The sequence below is a fragment of the Coloeus monedula genome (assembly GCF_965178545.1).
Source record: "Coloeus monedula genome assembly, chromosome: 3".
Taxonomy (NCBI): Eukaryota; Metazoa; Chordata; class Aves; order Passeriformes; family Corvidae; genus Coloeus; species Coloeus monedula.
The window spans coordinates 119080717-119102956 of record NC_138783.1 but is presented as its reverse complement, the minus strand read 5'-3'; the positions used below and the strand labels follow the sequence as shown (position 1 = coordinate 119102956).

At 55.5% G+C, this 22240-nt stretch overlaps 1 protein-coding gene across 1 annotated transcript; it reads left to right on the top strand.

Moving 5' to 3' along the window:
- The first annotated feature begins 333 nt into the window (after window positions 1-333).
- Window positions 334-16351, top strand: RRM1 (ribonucleotide reductase catalytic subunit M1). Its single transcript, XM_082279064.1, has 19 exons — window positions 334-435; window positions 1360-1448; window positions 2938-3115; window positions 3575-3675; window positions 4262-4321; window positions 5076-5115; window positions 6259-6421; window positions 7199-7340; window positions 7934-8017; window positions 8295-8456; window positions 8984-9063; window positions 9527-9728; window positions 10254-10403; window positions 11338-11559; window positions 12432-12508; window positions 13364-13499; window positions 14531-14626; window positions 15567-15755; window positions 16054-16351. Exons 1-19 carry the CDS (start codon window positions 417-419, stop codon window positions 16240-16242), a joined length of 2379 nt encoding a protein of 792 aa, XP_082135190.1. The 5' UTR covers window positions 334-416; the 3' UTR covers window positions 16243-16351.
- The last annotated feature ends 5889 nt before the right edge of the window (window positions 16352-22240 follow it).

Below are 22240 nucleotides of genomic sequence, written 5' to 3'. Positions count from 1 at the left end.
TGTTTTGGCGTTTTAGGACGGGGGTATTTTGTCCCTTCGCGGGCTCTGTCTTTGGCGCCCTCGGCCCTGTCCTGTCCCTCCGTCTCCTCCCCTATGGGGGGGAGCAGCGCTGGCGCCGCCATCTTTGAAGCGGGCAGGATTCGCCGTGTTCCCCGGCGGGGCGGCGATTCCCGGGGAGAAAGCGGGGGAAATACCGGGATGAGGGACGGGATTAGTGTCCGCCAGCGGCGACAGACAGCGCCGGGAGCGTGGCGGTGCGGGGAGGGGGCGAAGCAGGGGGCCGTGCCCGGAGGCAAGATGGCGGCGGCGGCGGCCTCAGAGGGGCGGGGCGCGCGCGGCGGGCGCGGGAAGCGGCGGGCGCGGAGCTGCCCGGAGGGAGCGGGAGGCGCCGAGAGGGACCCGCCGCCGCCGCCGCCATGCACGTCGTGAAGCGGGGTGAGCGCTCCCCCCGCCCCGGGGGCGCCCCGCTGCTCTGGGGGGGGGTCCCCCTGCTCCTCGGGGTGTCCCTCACGGTACCGAGTGTCGGGGATGGGGGGCACTGTCCTGTCCAGGGCACCCAGTGTGTGGGCATGGGACCCCTCGGCTTTGGGGGTCCCTCGTGGCACCTGGAGGGGAATCCCTCCCCCATTCTGGGGTTTCCTCGTGGCACATGGAAGGATGGGGTTGCCTCTGCTTTGGGGGTCCCTTGCATGGCACCCAAGGTAAGCAGATGGGAATCGCCCCATTTTGGAAGGGTCCCTCATGGCACGTGAGGGATGGGACCTCTTCAGCTTTGGGGTTCCCTTATGGCACATGGTGTGAGGGGATGAGACGCCCTTTTGCTTTGGGGGTTCCCCTCATGGCACCCATAGAGAGCAGATAGGGTCCCCCCCCCCTCTTTTTAGCAGAGTGGGAGGATGGATGGGATCCCCTCAGCTCTGAAGGTCCCTCATGGTATCTGGTGCAAGGAGATGGGCTCCCCTCGGCTTTGGGGGGAGCCCAGAGTGAGAGAGCTCCCCCCAGGACACCAAGAGTGAGGGATGAGACCCCTCAGTTTGTTTTGGGTCCCATGGCAGGAGCTTTGGGCTTGGTCCCCACCCCTTTGGTCCCAGGGGTGCTGGGCCAGGGGAGGGGTCCCCAGGCTGAGGTGGGGGGTGACCCTCAGCTGGGTCCCCACCCCGGGGAATTGGGTTTGTGCAGTTTTAGGTGGGAGTTCTTGGGGTGAGGGAGAGCCTCCCCTTTCCTTGTACCCCACCCGAGCAGGCTGTCCCTGGTGATTCCCACGCCAAATTCCCCCATGGGATGGGCTGGGCCGGAGCATTCTGTGCTGAACTGGTCCTTACTGGTGTGGCACTGGTGTGCCGTGGGCTCTGTCCCCAGATGGGCGCCAGGAGCGGGTCATGTTTGACAAGATCACGTCGCGCATCCAGAAGCTCTGCTACGGCCTCAACGCCGACTTCGTGGATCCCGTGAGTGCCACTCCTCTGCCTTCCCATCCTGACCCCAGCTTCTCCTGGGCAAAAGCCAGGTGGAAGCCTGGGCAGGCATTCCTGGGGTGCCCTGTGTTGGATTCGAGGATCCCTGTGGGTCCCTTCCCGCTCGGGATATTCTGTAGTTCCATGAACTCTTGGCAAACGCATCCAGAATGTGTTTGTTCCAGGTGTTTGTGTTCTGAGGGGTTTTCTTCCCAGGTGCAGAGACTGCGGAGGAGAAAATCCCCTTTCCCCTCAAACCTTGGGGAAGCTGTTGAGCCCCTGGTACTTAAAAAAAGGGGGTTTGTTGCTCCAGTTCCCATATTTTGGATTTGGCAGGTTAGCAATGCCATATGGAAGTAGCTCTGGATCCCCTCCTGGTCAAACACCAGGACAGAACTCCCTGTCATTGCAACACCCCTGCTTGGTTTTCTGCCCTGTGCAGGATTTGGGGTGGGCATTGCTCCAACTCATGGAAGCTTCTCCTTCCAAAGCCTGTGCCCAGGATGACTCCCCCTTGGATCCACTGATGTCTGTGAGATTTTTATGCATGTCTCAGACCCAGTCTGGCCATGTGGAGTCACCAGTTGAGGCTCTTCCCATCTCCCAAGTTCTCATGATCCATTCTCCTCTCTGAAATTCCACCCATCAAACAGCTGCCATTGGTCCTGTACCCAAAAGTCTCTGGGATGGAGAGCAGGAGGAGGACACTGGTGACTTGGTGGCCACAGCACAAAGTGTCCTGACTTGCCCTCAGTGACTGGAAGTTGATGCTGAGGACAGAAATGAAATTCTGAGTCCTCCTGCCTCCTCATGCCTCTGAATTCTTATTTATTCTGCAGTCGTGTGTGACCTCTCTTCCTGGGGCTCAGTTTCTCCTTTGGGACTTGGATCTGCTGGTGCCAGAGGCTTCCCAGGCCAACAGTAACCCTCCTAAACTTTGTGATAATGTTCCCAGTGAGGCTGTAAATCTCATGAGTTGTGCAAAAGTAACAACAGTTCACAAAGGTTCAGTAGAGATCGGTGTGGCCAGAAAAATTCTGGCCTGGTCAATCCTATTGCCTGGAAACCGTCCTTACAAAGAATCCTCGAAGGATTTGGGATAGAAGAAGCTTTCAAGCCCGTCCAGCCCCACCCCTGCCATGGCAGGGACACCTCCAAGCCCCAATGTCCAGCCTGGCCTTGGGCACTGCCAGGGATCCAGGGGCAGCCCCAGCTGCTCTGGGCACCCTGTGCCAGGGCCTGCCCACCCTGCCAGGGAACAATTCCTGCCCAAGCTCCCATCCAGCCCTGCCCTCTGGCACTGGGAAGCCATTCCCTGGCTCCTGCCCCCCATCCCTTGTCCCCAGTCCCTCTCTAGGTGAGCATTCCCAGCTCTCCCAGTTTGCTTTCCGCTTCCCACGCGGCAGGCCGTGCTGCAGGCGCTGAGATCCATCTGAACCAGGGGGCTTGGCGGTCCCTGAGCTGGGGCATTTCCCTCTTGCAGGCACAGATCACCATGAAGGTGATTCAGGGGCTGTACAGCGGGGTCACCACGGTGGAGCTGGACACTCTGGCCGCAGAGACCGCGGCCACACTGACCACCAAGCACCCTGACTATGCCATCCTGGCCGCCCGCATCGCCGTGTCCAACCTGCACAAGGAGACCAAGAAAGTCTTCAGTGGTGGGTGAACGTCTCCAGCGGCTGGGGGAGAGACAGAGTGGGAGGCTTGGAGCACAGAAATATGGAAATCTCCCGAGTGGGAGTTCCTGAGGACCCAGACTGGCTGAAAATGCCATGGAGATGAAACCCACGAGTTTCCCAAGGCAAATGGAATTGCCTGGTTTGTGAAAAGCAGCCGTAGAAATGGAATGGTGAAAAATGTCATGGATTGAGATCAGGTTGTACCCACTTAACTCCCCATTTGTTGCTTCTTACACTGGGGTTTAACAGAATTTATAAGAGAAGTGCATCGTTAACGTTCACAGTGCTGAGCAGTAGAAGAGCAGTTGTGTGTTTGAGGGGCTGGAGGGGGTTGTGTCTGAGGACAGGCATTCCTGCCTCTTCTATCCCTGAATCCCAGTGCCAGGTGCTGCAGGTACAGGCCTGGACATGCCCTGTTCATGTCCCTTTCCCTTGCAGATGTGATGGAGGATCTCTACACCTACATCAACCCTCACAACGGGAAGCACTCCCCAATGATCTCCAAAGAAACTCTCGACATAGTTTTGGCCAACAAAGATGTAAGTAGTGGGTTTGTTTCACTTCTGAATGATCGCACTCAATTTTAAATACTTAAATAATTCACTTTTCATATTTTTTAAGCAAGCCATGTTTGTTTTAGGGCAAAAAGCCAACACAGAAACCAGTGCAGGGTATGAGTGGAACGTGTAAGAGGGGATGGAGGCATTTTCTTCCTGTGAGGATGTTTTTCTAGTAGAATTTGTTTTCTTGGACGTTCCCATTGCCACAATCAGCACAAGTAATTTACTTGAGAAAAAGTACCTTGTGCTGTAGCAAAGTGAGGCAGCACAAGGAGGGACAGAAGAGATTTGGGTTCATTCCAGGTCTGCATTCCTGCTGGGAAGTTCCAGTTGTCCTTTGGTTCTGTGTTTCGTTTCTCATTGTCCAATTAGATTTCAGAACATTCAGCCAAAAACTGAGTGAAAAAAGGTTGTTGAAGCTGTGCTTTTGTTGTTTTGAGGGAAGTGCTGTTGGTGCTTCATTCCTGTGCTCTGTGCCCCTTACACACCAGAGCTTTGGGGCCAGGAGTGCCGGCAGGGATAACAGTTACACCTTGTAAAGGTCAGTTTTGTTATTTCCTGCCAGCGCCTCAACTCTGCCATCATCTATGACAGAGACTTCTCCTACAACTACTTTGGCTTCAAGGTAAAGAGCACATTGTCCTGGGTCTGTGGGAAGGGTGGGAATGCTCGTGGAATCGTCTGGATTGGGGCAAAGGGGGGCACAGGAGGAGGTGGGACATCAGTGGGGCTGTGAAGGTGAGGGGGACCGGCACAGAGCAGCTGCCCAGTGGCATAAATCGTGGAGTTTTCTTGCAGTTGGAATATTTTAGCTGTTGGGCAGTCACAGCAGATCACACTGAATGTTGTCAAATGCCTTCCTAAAGGAAATAATCTAATCCTTAATAAGGCAAAGAAGGGATTTCTGCTTTTCCCACTGTTTAGTGGAGCAGTTCTCTCAGTGTGTCATGCCACACATTTATCCTCTCCCCTGCTGCTGGAGCCTCTCCCCACACCACCCCAGGGGCTGCTGTGCTGCCCTCACACCAGCTCATCTGTGCTGCTATGTTTTGGGCCTGACTCGAGTTTAGGGCTCTCGGGAGGGCTCCACTATTCCATAGCTCCAGGGACTCCAGAGAGCTCTTGTGGGTTCAGGGCGGTGTGGAACCTCCTGCCCATGCTCCACACTGTATAATCCAAAGCACTGTTGGAATCTTCCAGTGGACTTGTGTATTTTCAGTCGTTAATCACCTAATTAAGCTAATAAAGAGAGGAGGAGCAGAGTGCAGGGGTGGTGAAGCCTGGGATGAGGGGTGTGAAGATGGTTGAGTTTGGAGTTAACAGGGTTTTTTAGAAAATCCATATCTGCCTGTCTGCTAAATCCATCCTCTCTTTTAAAGACTCTGGAACGCTCCTACTTGCTGAAAATCAACTCCAAAGGTAAGAGCTGTTCCTAGTGCTGAGCACTTCTTAAGAAATTTGAGTTAATTTAAATTAAATTGAAGCTAAGTTTAGGTACTGTGCTGTCACTGCAGGCCCTTGGCTTGGAAATCCTGTGACACCAGAAGAGTCAGAGATTAATTATAATATCATAAAGCTGAAACATGATTGGATTCTTGACTGGACATTTGATTGGATTTAACTGTTAGTACAGGTGGGGTTTTTTCCCTCCTCCGTGAGAGCCGTTGAGCATTGGAGCAGGTTGTTCCTTGCATTTTTCAATGCCTGATGGGATAAAGTCCTGAATAAACAGGCCTGGTGCTCTTCAAGCAGGAGCTGGGCTGGAGAGCTCAAGTTCCTTCCAACCAGAATCACTGTGTGATTCCCTGAAAACTCTGGCTCTCCAGTGTCCCACTGCACAGTGTTTGGAGCTTGTTGCTGTGACCTCTGTGTCTGTCTGTGACTGTCACATGGAGTCTTCTTTCTCCCTGGCTCTCTGGGTTGAGTTGGTGGGTGAGAAGCTGGACATGCCCCAGCCACATGCCATGGCATCCCAAAATCCCTGTGCTGATCCCCAGTGTGGATAGCAGGAAAAGGGGGATTCTGCCCCACTCAGGTGAGAGCCCACCTGCAGAGCTGCCCCAGCCCTGGGCCCAGCACAGGGAGGCCGTGGAGCTGCTGGAGAGAGGCCAGAGGAGGCACCAGGATGAGCAGAGGGATGGAGCAGCTCTGCTGGGAGGAAAGGCTGCAAGAGCTGGGATTGTTCAGCCTGGAGAGGAGAAGCTTTGGGCTGAGCTCAGGGTGGCCTTGCAGGGCCTGAAGGAGCTGCAGGAAACCTGGAGAGAGACAATTCCCAAGGCATGGAGGGCCAGGAGCCAGGGAATGGCTTCCCAGTGCCAGAGGGCAGGGCTGGATGGGAGATTGGGCAGGAATTGTTCCCTGGCAGGGTGGGCAGGCCCTGGCACAGGGTGCCCAGAGCAGCTGGGGCTGCCCCTGGATCCCTGGCAGTGGCCAAGGCCAGGCTGGACATTGGGGCTTGGAGCAGCCTGGCACAGTGGGAGGTGTCCCTGCCATGGCACTGGATGGGCTTTGGGCTCCTTCCCACCCCAACCTGTGGAATTCCCTGATTCCGTTCCACTGCAGTTGCCGAGCGTCCCCAGCACATGCTGATGAGGGTGTCTGTGGGCATCCACAAGGCCAACATCGACGCCGCCATTGAGACCTACAACCTGCTCTCGGAGCGCTGGTTCACCCACGCCTCGCCCACGCTCTTCAACGCGGGCACCAACCGCCCCCAGCTCTCCAGGTGCTCTCCCTCTCCTTAATGCATTCCTGGGCACGGGGAAAGGCTTAGGAATCACATCTGCTCGAGTGAGACACTTGCACAGCCTCTGAAATGAGCAGCTGAATTTCTGTGCGTGTTTTTATGAAGTTCTGAGCAGCTGCTGTCAAGTTTTAGCTGTCTTTGGGGAAAAATACCCATGTTTCTGTAAACTCTAGAGGTAATGGAAACCTTTCCATGGCTGTATTATATTGGAAAGTTCCTGATGTGCATGGTCTGCTGCAGGTTACCAAATAAATCCTGGTAATTCTTTTCTAAAAGCAGCAAGCATAACAGACTTCTGAGATCATATATATCAGAGGGAGGATTATCTTTTAGAAAGGTTTGTATCAATGTATTGGGAAAGGTTCTTCCCCCAGAGGGTGCTGGGCACTGCCCAGGCTCCCCAGGGAATGGGCACGGCCCCGAGGCTGCCAGAGCTCCAGGAGCGTTTGGACAGCGCTGCCAGGGATGCCCAGGCTGGGATTGTGCAGGACCAGAAATTGGACTCTGATCCTTGTAGGTCCCTTCCAACTCAAAGTATTCCATGATCCTATGATTAAACATGTTTGGTAGCAGAGGTATCAGCAGTACGAGTATTGCTCGTGCTGTTTTCTGAAGCTGTCCTTTATTCCACACCTGTGGGGTTGCTTTGTGGAGCACATTAAAGGTCCCATGTTTGCCCTGGTTGTTGCAGCCTGGTGAAACACTTGTGACTTTTCCTTCCCATCTTTGTCCACTGACACCATTTGTTTCCTTCAGCTGCTTCCTGCTGTGCATGAAGGACGACAGCATCGAGGGCATCTACGACACCCTGAAGCAGTGTGCCCTCATCTCCAAGTCTGCTGGGGGCATTGGCCTTGCTGTGAGCTGCATCCGCGCCACGGGCAGCTACATTGCTGGGGTGAGTGTCCAGCACAGGGCCGCTCCTGCTGCTCCCAGGAAATGCCTTCCCTCTGGCTGCCAAAGCAGTGCTGCTCCTCACTCAGCTCACACAGCAGTGAGCCTCCCTCAGTAGTCCCTTGGCCAAAGGCAGGAAGGTTGGTTTTCCTCGGTGTTTGGCTTCCTGATAGAAATCCTTCCAGAAAGAGCATCTTACTCCACTGTTTGGTCAGGCAATTCCAATGTTTATCTATTGGCACCCTAGCAATATGCCCAGAGACTCGTGCACTAGCCCTTTGCCTGTCTGTGTCTCTAGCTGCCCCAGACTGTCTGTGGATGTGTGTTTGGGGTTTCTTGTCACAGTGTGTGCAGACCCTGCAAGCCTTTAGGTGACATAATGTAGGGGCAAGAAGTTAGAAGGGACATTTTATTAGCTCTGTGACACGTAGCTGATAAATACATTTTTGTCAGAAAAAGCGTGGGGATGGGAGTGGAAATAATTGACATTGATCAGTATAAGAGCTCTGCAGAGCAAGGAAAGACCCACAGGAAATGCAGGCCAGCCCCTGCAGGGAGTTGCTTTTCAGTGCTGATGGTTGTCCTGTGCCTCTGCAGACAAACGGGAATTCCAACGGGCTCGTTCCCATGCTGAGGGTCTACAACAACACCGCCCGTTACGTGGATCAAGGTGGAAACAAGGTACCTCTCAGGAGGGTCCAGAAGGGAGCCTCGGGTAATGGGAGAGCTTCCACACTGGGAAGGGTTGTCCCATGAACATCAGGGAGCTGATGGAGTGGTTGTGGGTGACACATAATCAGAAAAGGGCATTTTTCCCCTTGTGTTGGTGTCTGGTGTTCCCCTGGTGTTGCCCCCCAGTTCCCAGCTAGTTTGGGGTGTTGTGTGCGCTCAGGAGCAGGGCAGGAGGTTTCTTTCCAAGGACGGTTTGTTCTGATCCAGGTTGTGTTCCATGTCCCAGAGACCTGGGGCTTTTGCCATCTACCTGGAGCCATGGCACCTGGACATCTTTGAGTTCCTGGACTTGAAGAAGAACACTGGGAAAGAAGAGCAGCGAGCCAGGGACCTGTTCTTTGCCCTCTGGATCCCTGATCTCTTCATGAAGCGAGTGGAAACCAACCAGGTGAGAACTTGGCCGGCACAGAAAAGGTCTGGTAGTGGAGGAGCAGGTGAGCAGCCCTGGAAGGACCTCAGGAAGGGCTGCAGAGCTGCTTTGCCCCTTGTTCCTTCCAGGACCTTCCTGGAAGAGCTTCTGCACCTTGTTTGGGAACTTGGCTGTGCAGGCAGAGAATGGAGCTGGACAACTCCAGTGGGATACTTTGCTTAATCTTACAGCCAATGACATGTTCTTGGACTGTTGGGCTGTTTTGACTCTGGGGTTTCCTTAAAGCATCAGCATTTCTTCAGTACACTGTTCTTCCTATGCCTGCTTGTATTTCACAGGATCCCAGACTGGTTTGGCTTGGGAGGGACCTTAAAGCCCATCCAGTGCCACCCCTGCCATGGGCAGGGACACCTCCCACTGTCCCAGGCTGCTCCAAGCCCCAATGTCCAGCCTGGCTTTGGGCACTGCCAGGGATCCAGGGGCAGCCACAGCTTTAATTAACAGAGTGCCTGAAGATTTCCTCTGAATATTTTTCCTCCTTACAGGACTGGTCCTTAATGTGCCCAAATGAGTGTCCTGGCCTCGATGATGTCTGGGGAGAGGAATTTGAGAAGCTCTATGAGAGGTAGGAAGAGTGAGCAGACCTGTAAGTGGTGCCATCCTCTCCCAGAGCTGCCCGCAGGATCTGGGGCTGTGGCACAGGTTTGGAGGGGGCTCAGAAGTGGCCACTGGGCTCATTGTCAGATTGATAAATATGTGAGGATGGGGATGTGTCCTTCACACTGTGACCTGTCAGGGTGGAGCTGTGTGTGAGTGACCATTTCAGCCTGTTAGAGGGACATCCTGGAGCGATCCCCACTCAAAGCACTCCGTGGCTTTGTGTGGAATTGCTGTGTGACTGCTGTAGTGACAGATTTGTTTCCCTTCAACAAGGATAGTGCTGCTGCCCTGCTGTGAGGGCTCCCCGTGCTAGTTCAGAGCCCAGCAGTGAGGAGGCCCTTGGCTGCCCCAGACCCCGAGGAGTTAAAAGGACTCTTTCCCTGGTTTGGGGGGGCTCTGGGGCTGACAGGGCTCCGTGTGTGTTGCAGTTACGAGCGGCAGGGCCGCGTGCGCAGGGTGGTGAAGGCCCAGCAGCTCTGGTACGCCATCATCGAGTCCCAGACTGAGACTGGCACCCCCTACATGCTCTACAAGGACTCCTGCAACAGGAAGAGCAACCAGCAGAACCTGGGCACCATCAAGTGCAGCAACCTGTGCACCGAGATCGTGGAATACACCAGCAAGGAGGAGGTGGGTGCAGAACGGGAGCTGGGAGCGTTGGGGAAAGCTGGGGCTGCTCCTGTGACAGCTCTCTGGGATGTGGCTGACTGTTGCTTGGGGAAGGGAGCAGGCAGCTGAGAAAGTTCTGACCTGAGTACTCACAGCTCTTCCACTGACTGTGGGTTCCCTTCCCGCTCCTGTGGAGGATTTGGGATGACACAAGACACCCTTCAAAGGGAAAGTGACAAGGAACAAGATGGGCTTGAAAGTTCCTTCCAACCCAGACCCTTCTGGGATTCTGTGTAAGGCTGGTTTCCAGGCAGTAGAACTGATCAGGGCAGGATTTTTCTAGTCATACCAATTTCTACTGAACTTTCCTGAATTGTTGTTACCTTTTGCACAACTTCTGAGGTGCCAGAGGATCAAAGGGTGCACTTTCCCAGCCTGGCAGGTTCCCTGGTGGGTTGTTTCTGTGTAGTCTGGACAGGGAGCTGCTGTGGAGCTGAGCTGTGTGTTCTTGGCCCATTCCCAATGGTTCCCTGTCTGTGCCTGCAGGTGGCTGTGTGTAACCTGGCCTCCATCGCCCTAAACATGTACGTGACCCCTGAGCACACCTACGACTTCAAGAAGCTGGCTGAGGTCACCAAGGTCATAGTCCGAAACCTCAACAAAATCATTGATATCAACTACTACCCTGTGCCAGAGGTGAGTGCTGGGCTGGGGCAGGCTGAATCCTGCCCAGAGCAATCCCAGAGCAGTGTGGGACACAAGGAATCACAGGGGAACTCCACAGATCTGTTGGGAGCTCTGTTAGCCACCTGTTCCCAGGTGGGACCTGTCAGTGCCTGCCTGAGCTTCAACCCAGAGCAGTTCCATAGTGAAGCAGTTGTAGGAAAAGCCTCCCACTCTGGTTCTGCCATTGGAATTTTTTCATGTGTGAGAATTTCCATAAAGCACAGACCAGCACTAGGAACAGAGTGGGAAGTGGAACAGAGAGAAGGATCCTGGAAAGATCCTGAGAGGGTGTAACTCATTTTGGTTGGTTTTACAGCTCCCTGGCAGGAGGGGGCAGCCAAGTGGGGGTCAAGCTCTGCTCCCAGAGAACAAGGGACAGGACAAGAAAAAATGGCCTCAACCTGTGCCAGGGGAGGTTTAAGTTGAACATTAGAAAAAATTTCATAATGGAAAATGGCACAGGCTGCTCAGGGCAGTGTGAAGTCCTCATCCCTAGGAGGGGTTTAATATCCATGTGGATGTGGCACCTGGGGACGTGGTCAGTGGTGGCCTTGGCACCGCTGGGGAACAGTTGGACTTGGTGGGCTCAGAGGGATTTCCCAACCTCAGTGGTTCTGTGACTCTGCGATTCTGCTCTGTTAAATGTCTTCATTTATCAGAATGTGCTGAGTGTTTACTGCTAAATCCTGGCTGGGTTAAACAATCACAATGTATGCTGAGTTCTAAGAAACTCAGTCTGGGTCTCAGCAAACAGCAGACAGGGGGGCCCTGGGCAGGATGGAAGGTGTGCTGATGCAGAGCTCATGGCACGTTGCAGCAGGAGGTTCTGCTCCCAGAGGCCCATCCCAGCCTGGTTTCCCCCACAGCTGTGCTGGAGTTAACCCTGTCTGTGCTGTCCTTGCAGGCCGAGCGCTCCAACCGCCGGCACCGCCCCATCGGCATCGGCGTGCAGGGCCTGGCCGACGCCTTCATCCTCATGAGGTTCCCCTTCGAGAGCGCCGAGGCGCAGCGCCTCAACCAGCACATCTTCGAGACCATTTACTACGGGGCCCTGGAGGCCAGCTGTGAGCTGGCCAGGGAGCAGGGCCCCTACGACACCTACGAGGGCTCTCCGGTCAGCAAGGGGGTGAGTGCTAGGGACTGGGGCAGGGAAAAGCTCTGGAAGGCTGATCCTGTGCCTGGGCTGCTGCAGGGATCTGGCTGATGGCAAGTGGGATCTGAGTCAGCAGTGCCCTGCAGCCAGGAGGGCCATCCCTGTCCTGGGGAACACCAGGGCCGGCATCACCAGCCTGGCTAGGGAGGGGATTGTCCCACTCTGCTCTGGGCTGGGGCAGCCTCACCTCCAGTGCTGGGGACAGCTCTGGGTGTCTCAGTGTAAGAAAGATCCAAGAGAGTGTCCAAAGGAGGGACAGGAGGATGGGGAAGGGTCTGCAGGGGCCACCCGAGGTCAACTCAGCCTGGAGGAGCCTGAGGGCAGAGCTCCCCGGGGCTGCAGCTCCTCCCGAGGGGCAGCGCAGGGACAGCTCCGATCTCTGCTCCTGGGCCAAGGACAGCAGCCAGGGAGCGGCTGGAGCTGGGCCAGGGCAGGCTCAGGCTGAGAGCAGGGAAAGGTTCTTCCCCCAGAGGCTGCTGGGCACTGCCCAGGCTCCCCAGGGAATGGGCACGGCCCCGAGGCTGCCAGAGCTCCAGGAGCGTTTGGACAGCGCTGCCAGGGATGCCCAGGCTGGGATTGGTGGGGGGTCCGGGCAGGGCCAGGGATGGGACTGGGTGATCCTGGGGGTCCTTTCCCACTCAGAATACTTTCTGTGATTCTCTGATTTGAAAAGACAAGCCCTGGAGCAGTCACAAGATCAAGCATTTGTTGGGTCACACAGGAGCTTCACTGAGATCTAGTTGGAGAGAAGAGTTAATAGGAATAGCAGATCCATTTCCAATGGGGTTTATAAAACATGGAGAAAAGAGTGCCTTCTCTAATTTGGACCAAACTGTGTTCCTCAGATCCTTCAGTATGACATGTGGAACGTCACCCCCTCTGACCTTTGGGACTGGAAGGCTTTGAAGGAGAAGATTGCCAAGTGAGTAACCCTGCACGGTTTGTAGTAGATGTGAGATAAAATCCAGAATGGTTTGGGTTGGAAGGGACCTCAAAGCCCATCCAGTGCCACCCCTGCCATGGGCAGGGACACCTCCCACTGTGCCAGGCTGCTCCAAGCCCCAATGTCCAGCCTGGCCTTGGTTATGAATTTGGTATGTTCTGTCTACTGAGAACTAAAGGTAGGGTCCAAGTGTAAAAACAGCCCCATGTGTTCCCTCCACCCCAGCAGATCTTTCCTCAGAGCTGTTTTTTGGGTGGCTTTCTTTCACTTTTGTCCTTCCAAGGCAGAGGAGCCCACCCTCACTGCTCTGCTTTAGCTGAGCTCTAATTCCATCTCAAGTGGATCAGCAAACAAGCATAGTGAGGAGTGAGCCATGAGCTGGGCTTAGGGGCTCTCCCCTGCTGCTGCCAGGGAAAAGCTGAGCCTTGAACATCCTGAAGACAGGAATCACTGAAGTGTGAAGTGCCTGTCATGGACTAATTCTGTTTGGCTCTTATTTTTAAATGTGGTAAATCTGTCCCCTGTCCTGTGTGTGGAGAGGTTTCAGCCTCTTCATGGGCTGCTGGTTCAGTTCTGCCTCAGGGCTGTGGGTTGAGCAGTGCCTGGCAGATTGTCTTCCCTGCACCCCATCCTGTGACTGAGTCATTTATGAAAATAGCAAAGCCCTTAATTCCACTTCCACTTGACCCACAGTGCCAGTTCAGTGGTGCTTCCCTTTTCCCTGTGAGTGATGTAAGGCTTTGCAGGTTATCCTGGATTTCCCAGTCCGTGCTGTTCCTGGCTCTGTCCTGTCTCCCTTGGCTGCAGCTCCCTAACTTTGCCCGTTGCCCCCAGGTACGGTGTCAGGAACAGCCTCCTCATTTCCCCCATGCCAACGGCTTCCACTGCCCAGATCCTGGGCAACAATGAGTCCATCGAGCCCTACACCAGCAACATCTACACACGCAGGGTCCTCTCGGGGGAGTTCCAGGTAAGCTCTGGGAAGAGCTTTGCTGTTTCTTTATTTGTTATGACAAAGGAAGACAAGGGGAGGCCTCACACATGGGGGCTCAGTTCAGCTGGATGTTTGTGTCCAAGCACCAAGGGGACCTGGAGCACTGGGTGCTGCATGAGTCCAGCTTTGTGTGTTCCACAGTCACCGTGGAATAGGTGAAATTATAAGCAAGTGCTGCTTTTGTCTGGGAAAAACCTTTGTGGGGCCTCAAGATGGGCTGCAGGAGTAACTGCTCGGGGGGAGCTGGTGATGTGACGGAAGGGACATGGGAAGAGCAGCTGAGACCGAGCTGTGAAGCACTCAAAAGTCTGAAGGGGCCATGGCAGAGCTCCACAGGCCCAGAGGGGTCTGTTGGTTAGGGAAGGGAGTTGAGTTCAAGTTGAGTTCAGGAGACTGGAGTTAGCAAAGACCCCTCTGGTGACAAGGGGAGTCTGTCCCTGTTGGGAGATGTGTCCATCCCCTCAGTGTTCTCCATTTCTCCTGGCTGCAGGATCACCCCAGACAGGAGTGGGGAGGTGGAACAGCAGGATTGTTGCCCTGCCTCCCTGTGTAGGGCAGGGAGGGGCTGTGGGACAGGGACCCCAGTCCCAGCAGGAAAAGGTGGCTGTGTTTTCTTCCCAATACTCAGCCTGCCCCTATTCTGTTCTTTCCCCTCCTGACATCAGTCTTCTTGTTTACACCCTTCTTTAGGAACTCAGGTTGTGCCCAGTGGCCCTGGCACAGCAAGATCTCTCCTTTTCCCATCTTTTGGAGTTCCTCATGCAGGGCAGTTCCATACACTCCCCTTTCTAATTTGCCATGTCCAGTAGAATCCCAAACTGGTTTGGAGGGACCTTAAAGATCATGTAGTTCCAGCCCCTGCCATGGGCACGGACACCTTCCACTACACCAGGTTGCTCCAAGCCCTGTCCAGCCTGGCCTGGAGCACTTCCAGGGGTGAGAGTCTGTCAGGAATGTGCAGGATCTTGTTCAACCATTTAAAAACTTTTGCCTTCTGCCCCTCCCAGGTTGTGAATCCCCACTTGCTGAAGGATCTCACGGAGAGGGGCCTGTGGAACGAGGAGATGAAGAACCAGATCATCGCCCACAATGGCTCCATCCAGGTATAGGGGGAGCAGGGCAGGGATTCCTGCCAGGCAGGTGCTGCTCATTCTGGATTCCCACTCTACCAGAAAGATGATAAAGGGGTGATTTCGTAGCAGGGGGTGTCATGGAATCTGCTGTGCTGGAAGGGACCCACAGGGATCAGCCAGTCCCACCCCTGGCCCTGCACGGACACCCCAACAATCCCAGCCTGGGCATCCCTGGGGAGCCTGGGCAGTGCCCAGCAGCCTCTGGGGGAAGAACCTTTCCCTGCTCTCCAGCCTATCCACATGGAACTGCTGAGGGGGAGCTGAGGGTGTTTGCATGTGTGCTTGGTGCTTGCAGACAGAGGATGTCACGAGGAGGCCACCAGGTTATCAGAGGAATGGAGCACCTCTCATGCAAGGAAGGGCTGAGAGAATTGGGATTGTTCAGTCTGGAGAAGAGAAGGCTCCAGGGTGACCTAACTGTGGCCTTCCAGGACCTAAAGGAGCCAACAGGAAACATGGAGAGAGACTATTTCCAAGGGCTGGAGGGCCAGGAGCCAGGGAATGGCTTCCCAGTGCCAAAGGGCAGGGCTGGATGGGAGATTGGGCAGGAATTGTTCCCTGGCAGGGTGGGCAGGCCCTGGCACAGGGTGCCCAGAGCAGCTGGGGCTGCCCCTGGATCCCTGGCAGTGCCCAAGGCCAGGCTGGACATTGGGGCTTGGAGCAGCCTGGGACAGTGGGAGGTGTCCCTGCCATGGCAGGGGTGGAATGAGGTGAGCTTTAGGCTCCCTCTAGACCCAAACCATTCTGGGATTCTGTGTTTGGATTCAGGGATAGAGCTCAGCTGTGCAAGCCTCAGTTCCAGTCAGGACTGCTGGAGCCCCAGCAATCACTGAAGAATTCCATGTTATAAATAGGGATATTTGTGCAGTCAGTGCTTTCCACACTGGGAAACTCCTCCTGTTCCTTCCAGAACATCCCTGAGATTCCCAATGACCTGAAGCAGCTCTACAAGACCGTGTGGGAGATCTCCCAAAAAACCATCCTGAAGATGGCTGCAGACAGAGGGGCCTTCATTGACCAGAGCCAGTCCCTGAACATCCACATCGCCGAGCCCAACTACGGGAAGCTCACCAGCATGCACTTCTATGGCTGGAAGCAGGTACAGCAGGGGGCTTCCTCCCCACAAACGGGGCATTAGCTGGGCTGGGGGCTTGTTCCTGACAAATGGGGCACTACCTGGGACGGGGGGGGCTCGTTCCCAACAACTGGGGCCGGTAAATTTGGCACACAGGGACTGGTAAGTTGTGGCACAGCAAGTTGGTCTCACTGATTCTGGGAAAGGCAAATGGCTGTTTCCTTCCAAGAATGCGGTTTTCCCCTGGAGTATCTCCAGAGCAGCAGAGCTGGGGGTGCCTGCACTGCTGCTCCCAGCCCTGAGGCTCCCGCTGTGTGCCCAGGGCCTCAAGACCGGGATGTACTATCTCCGGACAAAGCCGGCTGCCAACCCCATCCAGTTCACCCTCAACAAGGAGAAGCTGCGGGAGCGGGAGAAGGCCTCCAGGGAGGAGGAGGAGAAGGAGAGGAACAAGGCAGCCATGGTGTGCTCCCTGGAGAACAGGGAGGAGTGCCTGATGTGTGGCTCCTAAGGGATCGCCCACGGCTCCGGCAGAGCCATTCCGTCTGGCCGGAGCTGCTGGGATGGGAGCGTCCGGAGTCACGTGAGGATGCAGAGGGCTGGGGCTGGGAGGGGGGTAGTGTAGCTTCCCCATCCGCAGGGATGGGGCACAGGGATAGGGTGAGCATCGCTTCAGTAGCTGGGCTTCCCAGGGATTTCCGTGCTCTGGCGTGGCCTTCCATGGAACCCTGCAGAACCACGACAGGGAGGTGCTGGTGCCACTTACAGCTCTGTGCTGGGCACTCCAGACTGTGCCTTGCAGTCACCAAAGACTGTTCCTCGTGGCCCAGAGGAGGCAGCACCCCTGGCTGGTCCCTTTTCCTTGGCTGGGAACCCCCCCGGGGTAGGTGTGTTCAGTGTCTGCCAGGGCACAGGAGCACCTGTGTCCAGCTGACACACCTGGAGTGTTCCCACCCTGCCAGAGCCTCCTCCCACTGCTGCTCCCTCTCCTTGTCCCCTCCTCTGGTCTTCCCAGAAAGCCTTTGGGAGGAGCTGACAGGTGGAAGGGGTGTTTCTTCCTGGGCCGTTGCTCCTCTTCCCTCAGCTGCCAGGGCAGAGCGTGGCACTGGCTGAACATCCCTCTGCAGTGGGGCCAGGAAAGGCAGAGCTGCTGCCCTGCATTTTATTCTGCATTAAAGTCACTGATTCAGTCTAACTGCTCAGGCAGTTTCCTGGCAGGGGGGCCAGTGCTGTCCTTGTGTGCCATCTTGTGAGGGGCACATGCCATCGGTGAAGGTCACCTGCCATGCTATCTCTTTTCAGGGAGCTCCATTTCTCCACCCCAGGTAGATCTTAGATCTTTTACACCTCTTATCAATTTACTGCTCCTGTACCCACTCCATGCTCGAGCTCAACAGGGCTTCAGGCAGTTCTGCAATATTTATTGAACTCATGAACCACAACCAACCCTGAATCCAGCCAAACTCAATAAAACGTGGAATGTTGAAGGAAGGGGTGGTGCTATCTTGGGAACACTTTTTTTTTTGATGAAAAATGAGCATCTGTGGTAACAGGTTTGTGTTTTTGCTCCTGTGCTGCTTTCCACAGGGACATTGAGACACTGTCCTTCTGCACAGCTCCCTGACAGGAGAGGGCAGCTGGGCGGCATTGGGCTCTGCTCCCTGGGACCAGGGACAGGAGGAGAGGAAACGGCCTCAAGCCACACCAGCCCCAGTGCCGGTTTGGTCCCGGTTCTGTCCCGAGCATACAAACCCCGATCCTGTCCTGGTTCTGTCCCGAGCACACGAACCCCGGTCCCGATCCTGGCCCGGTTTGGTCCCGGTTCTGTCCCGAGCACACGAACCCCGGTCCCGATCCTGGCCCGGTTTGGTCCCGGTTCTGTCCTGAGCACACGAACCCCAGTCCCGATCCTGGCCCGGTTTGGTCCCGGTTCTGTCCCGAGCACACGAACCCCGGTCCCGATCCTGGCCCGGTTTGGTCCCGGTTCTGGCCCGAGCACATGAACCCCGGTCCCGATCCTGGCCCGGTTTGGTCCCGGTTCTGTCCCGGTCCGGTCCCGGGGGTGGCGCGGCTCCTGCAGCTCCGCGCGTGGCCGCCGGGGGGCGCTGGTGGCGCGGCCGCAGCGCAGCGGGACCGGGGCCGTGGGGAGCGCGGCCCGGCCCTGCCGGGTGTCCCGGTTTGGTCCTGTCCCAGCCCTGCCCTGAGCTCCCCTGAGCTCCCCAGCCCTTCCCAAACCTCTCCGACCTTCTCAGACCTCCCCAAACCTCCCAGGGCTCGCTGTGGCTCAGTCCCAGGTTTCCTCTCGAGGGCTCTGCAATTCGGGTCGTGCCAGTCCCGAGCCACCGCCCCAAATCTCCCGCTGCTTCCCAGGGGAAGCTCCGGCAGCGCTGCCCTTCTCCAGTTCGGCTTCCCTGGCCAGGCCGGGACACAGCCGGCGGAACACGGAGATGGCTCGAGTTTTCTTCGTGCTTGGAATTTCTCTTAAGCCCCCGCTGGCGTCCCCGGGCAGCTCCGGTTGCCACTGGGGCACGGCTCTGTCACCGCAAATTGTGAGGCACTGGAGGGGACGGACCCGGAACAGCTGCTGGGCAAGCATGGCAGATCCTCATCGGAGCTGCCTGGCATGGGAACAGCGGGATGTGGGAATGGGACAGGGCACTGCGGGGACCGCTCAGGCCAGGGAGGATGGGCACTGGGGGGCAGGACAAGGCACTGGGGGACGGGACAGGGCACTGGGGTCTTTGTGGTGCATTCCTGGCAGCTTTGTGCCCAGGCTCTGGAGCCGCTGGGTCTGTCCTGGCTCGGGCAGGGCTTCCTGGCCCGGGATTCGCTGTGCCTGGCTTGGGCTAAATGCTGAGGAATTCCTGAGCCAGGAGCGTCTTGCAGGTGCCCCCCAGGAACTCCCCAGGTGCCCCCCAGGGCCCACTGTCCAGGTGCCCAGCGGTCATTCCCGCAGCCGGCTGTCTCCAGCTTCCCAGGGTGTGCGCCGTGGTGGCCGTTAGGCTGCACTGCTGCTCACGAATCCTCTCCTTCTCTCCGCTTGCTTTTTCTCCCCATGCGACGAGGTTTGGGAAGCTGGGAAGAGCCCACAGCCAGGGCAAGGGGAGTTTTTAGCGGGGGAGCACAAAGGGAGGGAATCCTGTTACCTGTCTCCCTGGCTGAGCCTTTGGAATTACTGGCTCGGGGAAGATGCTGGCTTGGGTTTCTGTGCTCAGAAGCAACAGGGAAGGAAAATAAATTTAAAATAAAGGTAGGATTTAATGAAGACGTTTCTTCAGTGTCTTCAGGAGAAACCTGGAGGGGCTGGAGCATGTCCAGGGCAGGGAAGGGAGCTGGGAAAGGGGCTGGAGCCCCAGGAGCGGCTGAGGGAGCTGGGAAAGGGGCTCAGGCTGGAGCAAAGGAGGCTCAGGGGGGACCTTGTGGCTCTGCACAAGTCCCTGACAGGCGGGGGCAGCCGGGGGGGTCGGGCTCTGCTGCCAGGGAACAGGGACAGGAGGAGAGGGAACGGCCTCAGGCTGGGCCAGGGGAGGCTCAGGGTGGACAGCAGCAGGAATTTCCCCATGGAAAGGGAGCTCAGGCCTTGGCAAGAGCTGCCCAGGGAGGTTTGGAGTGCCCATCCCTGGAGGTGTCCCAGGAAGGGCTGGAGGTGGCACTCAGTGCTCTGGGCTGGGGACAAGGTGGGCATGGGGCACAGCTGGGCCTGGCTGGGCTGGGAGGGCTTTTCCAGCCTCAGGGATCCTGGGATCTCTCTCTGTTCCTATGACATATCCAGCAGCAAACACTGGAGGGAAAGGCTTGAAGTTCTTAGTTTAAGTGCAATTTTTTTTTGGATGTGACCATTTTTAAGCACTTAGAGGAGCAGACTCAGGTTTGTTACAGTTTATTGGATCCCAAATGTGCTTCCAGCAGCATTCCCAACCAAAGAGCAAACCCACCCACCAGGCTTCTGGTACCAGTTCACCTGGCACAAAAGGGAGGAGCTGAAACACAGATTGAGAATGGGAAAATCTCCATGTTTCATGGAGCAGGTGGATCTTCAGAGAGCAGGAATGTTCCCAGCTGGAAGGGCCTCACCTGTGTGTGTCATTCCTGGAAGTTAGAGGGAACAGTTCTGGAGACAATTCCTTCTGCAGAATGAATAAACAGAGTAAATGAATACAAACACTGTACAGACATGGGGGGTTATTCACAGAGTCTGGCAGGAGTAACATCACTCAAAAGCCCTGGGAAAAAACCTCAGGACTGACCATGATCCCGACTTTGCTACAACTCCTGCAGTGGTGAGACACACGTGGGTCCTGGTGCTGTCACCACTGCAATCTCTTATCAGCTCTTTGGACCTCATCCAGCCTTTATCAGCTCAGCTGCTCATTTGGACACAACATCTCCTTTTCATTCCATCAGATTCATTTGGTGGTTTTTTGAAGACTTTTTTCTTTCTAAGATGAAATCCCATCTATCCCCTATTTGCCTGGATAGATCCCAGTCCAGTAGTAGGGATTGTCTCAGGGCCAGTGAATTGCGAGGATTTGGGAAGAAGTGTGTGAGATTTCAGTCAGGATGGTTTTCACATTTGTTATTCGTTCAAATCATTCCCTGGGAGTTACACCCAGCCCAGCTGTGCCCCAAGCCCACCTTGTCCCCAGCCCAGAGCACTGAGTGCCACCTCCAGCCCTTCCTGGGACACCTCCAGGCATGGGCACTCCAAACCTCCCTGGGCAGCTCTTTCCAAGGCCTGAGCTCCCTTTCCATGGGGAAATTCCTGCTGCTGTCCACCCTGAGCCTGCCCTGGCCCAGCCTGAGGCCGTTCCCTCTCCTCCTGTCCCTGTTCCCTGGCAGCAGAGCCCGACCCCCCCGGCTGCCCCCTCCTGTCAGGGACTTGTGCAGAGCCACAAGGTCCCCCCTGAGCCTCCTTTGCTCCAGCCTGAGCCCCTTTCCCAGCTCCCTCAGCCGCTCCTGGGGCTCCAGCCCCTTCCCAGCTCCCTTCCCTGCCCTGGACACTCTCAGCACTCAAGAACTGTCCTGATGCTTCCAGCCAGTCCCATAATTGATAGTTACCATGAAGCCCCACAATTATCCCAAATGCTGCCCTGAAAAATGAACATTTGGAGAGGTGCCAGCTCTGAACTCCGATGTTTATGATCACACGACGCAGGCGATGCTTCCTTTCACCAAAAGGGGACAATGAGAAGCAAATGACAAAAGCATTTGATTTTATGTGTGTGGTCTTCATCAAATTAGCAAAAAAAAAAATGCTGGGCGGGCAGGGGGGAGTTTGTAGGAGCATTAAAGAAATGGATTTTTAAAGGACCTTGAAAGAGGCTCCGTGAATGGAGGGGACGCCTGACTGGGGTTTGCAGACAAACCAGGGGAGTGAGGAGCAGCTGCTTTCAGCTTTGGTAACCAGCCCGAAACCACTGGGAATCCCTGGAAAGGCTCCTTACTGTGCAAACAGGATCTGCTGGAGAGTCCCAAAAGGGGAGGTGTCCCCACACGCTGCTGTTTACATGTGGAAATCCGGGATGGCACCAGACCGGTGCCCTCAGAGTGGTTTTGGGGCTTTTTCTTTCTTTTGCATGAAAAGTAGCTGGGATTGGCACGTGCAGCAATTCAAACTTCTCCTCTTCCCCTGAGGTGGGAGTGAGCTGGCACTGGGGCTGCTCAGTGCTGCTTTTCATGGTACTCTCTAAAGTTTTCTGCACAAGCAAAGAAGGGAAATACTGATGGATAATTTTAGAAAAAGATGCTGCAGGTGCTCTCTGTACAAGGTCCTGCAGAGCATTTTACTCTTAATCAACTCCACACAGGCTGAGGCTTCTCTTTGTCAGAATTAAACCCAATTAGTTCCTTATTCCACACACAGAAAATAATGAAAGTGCGATTGGCTCAGGTGCTGTAAATACAAATGCAAGGTCAGGGGAGAACAGCTTCTGCTTATGAAATCCTCGTTTAAAAGGAGTGATGTTCCCACTGGTCTTTTCCTTGCCCTTCTGGAGAGCAGATTCCCAAACCAGCAGCAGCCACTCCGCCCTTCCAGTGGTGCAGGTGAAGTGTCAACCCCACCACTCTCTAAATAAAAATGAAATTAAACTACATTAATTTGTCCCCGGGCTCCAGCCAAAACCTCTTGAGCAGCTCTCCAGAAAAAAAGATGGCAGAGGAGAGGAGGATTTTTCCAGTTTCAAAGTACATGGAATATTTCAGTGTTATTCCCGTTTGTCATCTCATTAGGAGCACCAAAGGCTTCCCCCTTTTCCATTTGCATTTATAATAATGCGTTGCCATGGCAAAACCTGATAATCCTGGACTTCTTGGGTGGAATCACATCCTTACAGGAGTACAAGGAGGAAAAAGAGACCAACCAAACTCGGTGCATCCGGGTTTTCCAGTGGGATGGCCCCAGCCTCTCCTGGGGCTCCAGGGCCGGTTCAGCTCCATGACATTCCAGGAGCGTGTCCCGCGCGGAGCTGGAGCGTCCTCCCGGCGGGACAAAGGCGGGCTGGACGTGT

Bases quoted from the DNA above. Each gene is read 5' to 3' on its own strand.
- RRM1 (XM_082279064.1), top strand. The intron at 1,449-2,937 runs GTGAGTGCCACT...TCCCTCTTGCAG, and splicing joins ACGCCGACTTCGTGGATCCC to GCACAGATCACCATGAAGGT. The intron at 9,729-10,253 runs GTGGGTGCAGAA...CTGTGCCTGCAG, and splicing joins AATACACCAGCAAGGAGGAG to GTGGCTGTGTGTAACCTGGC.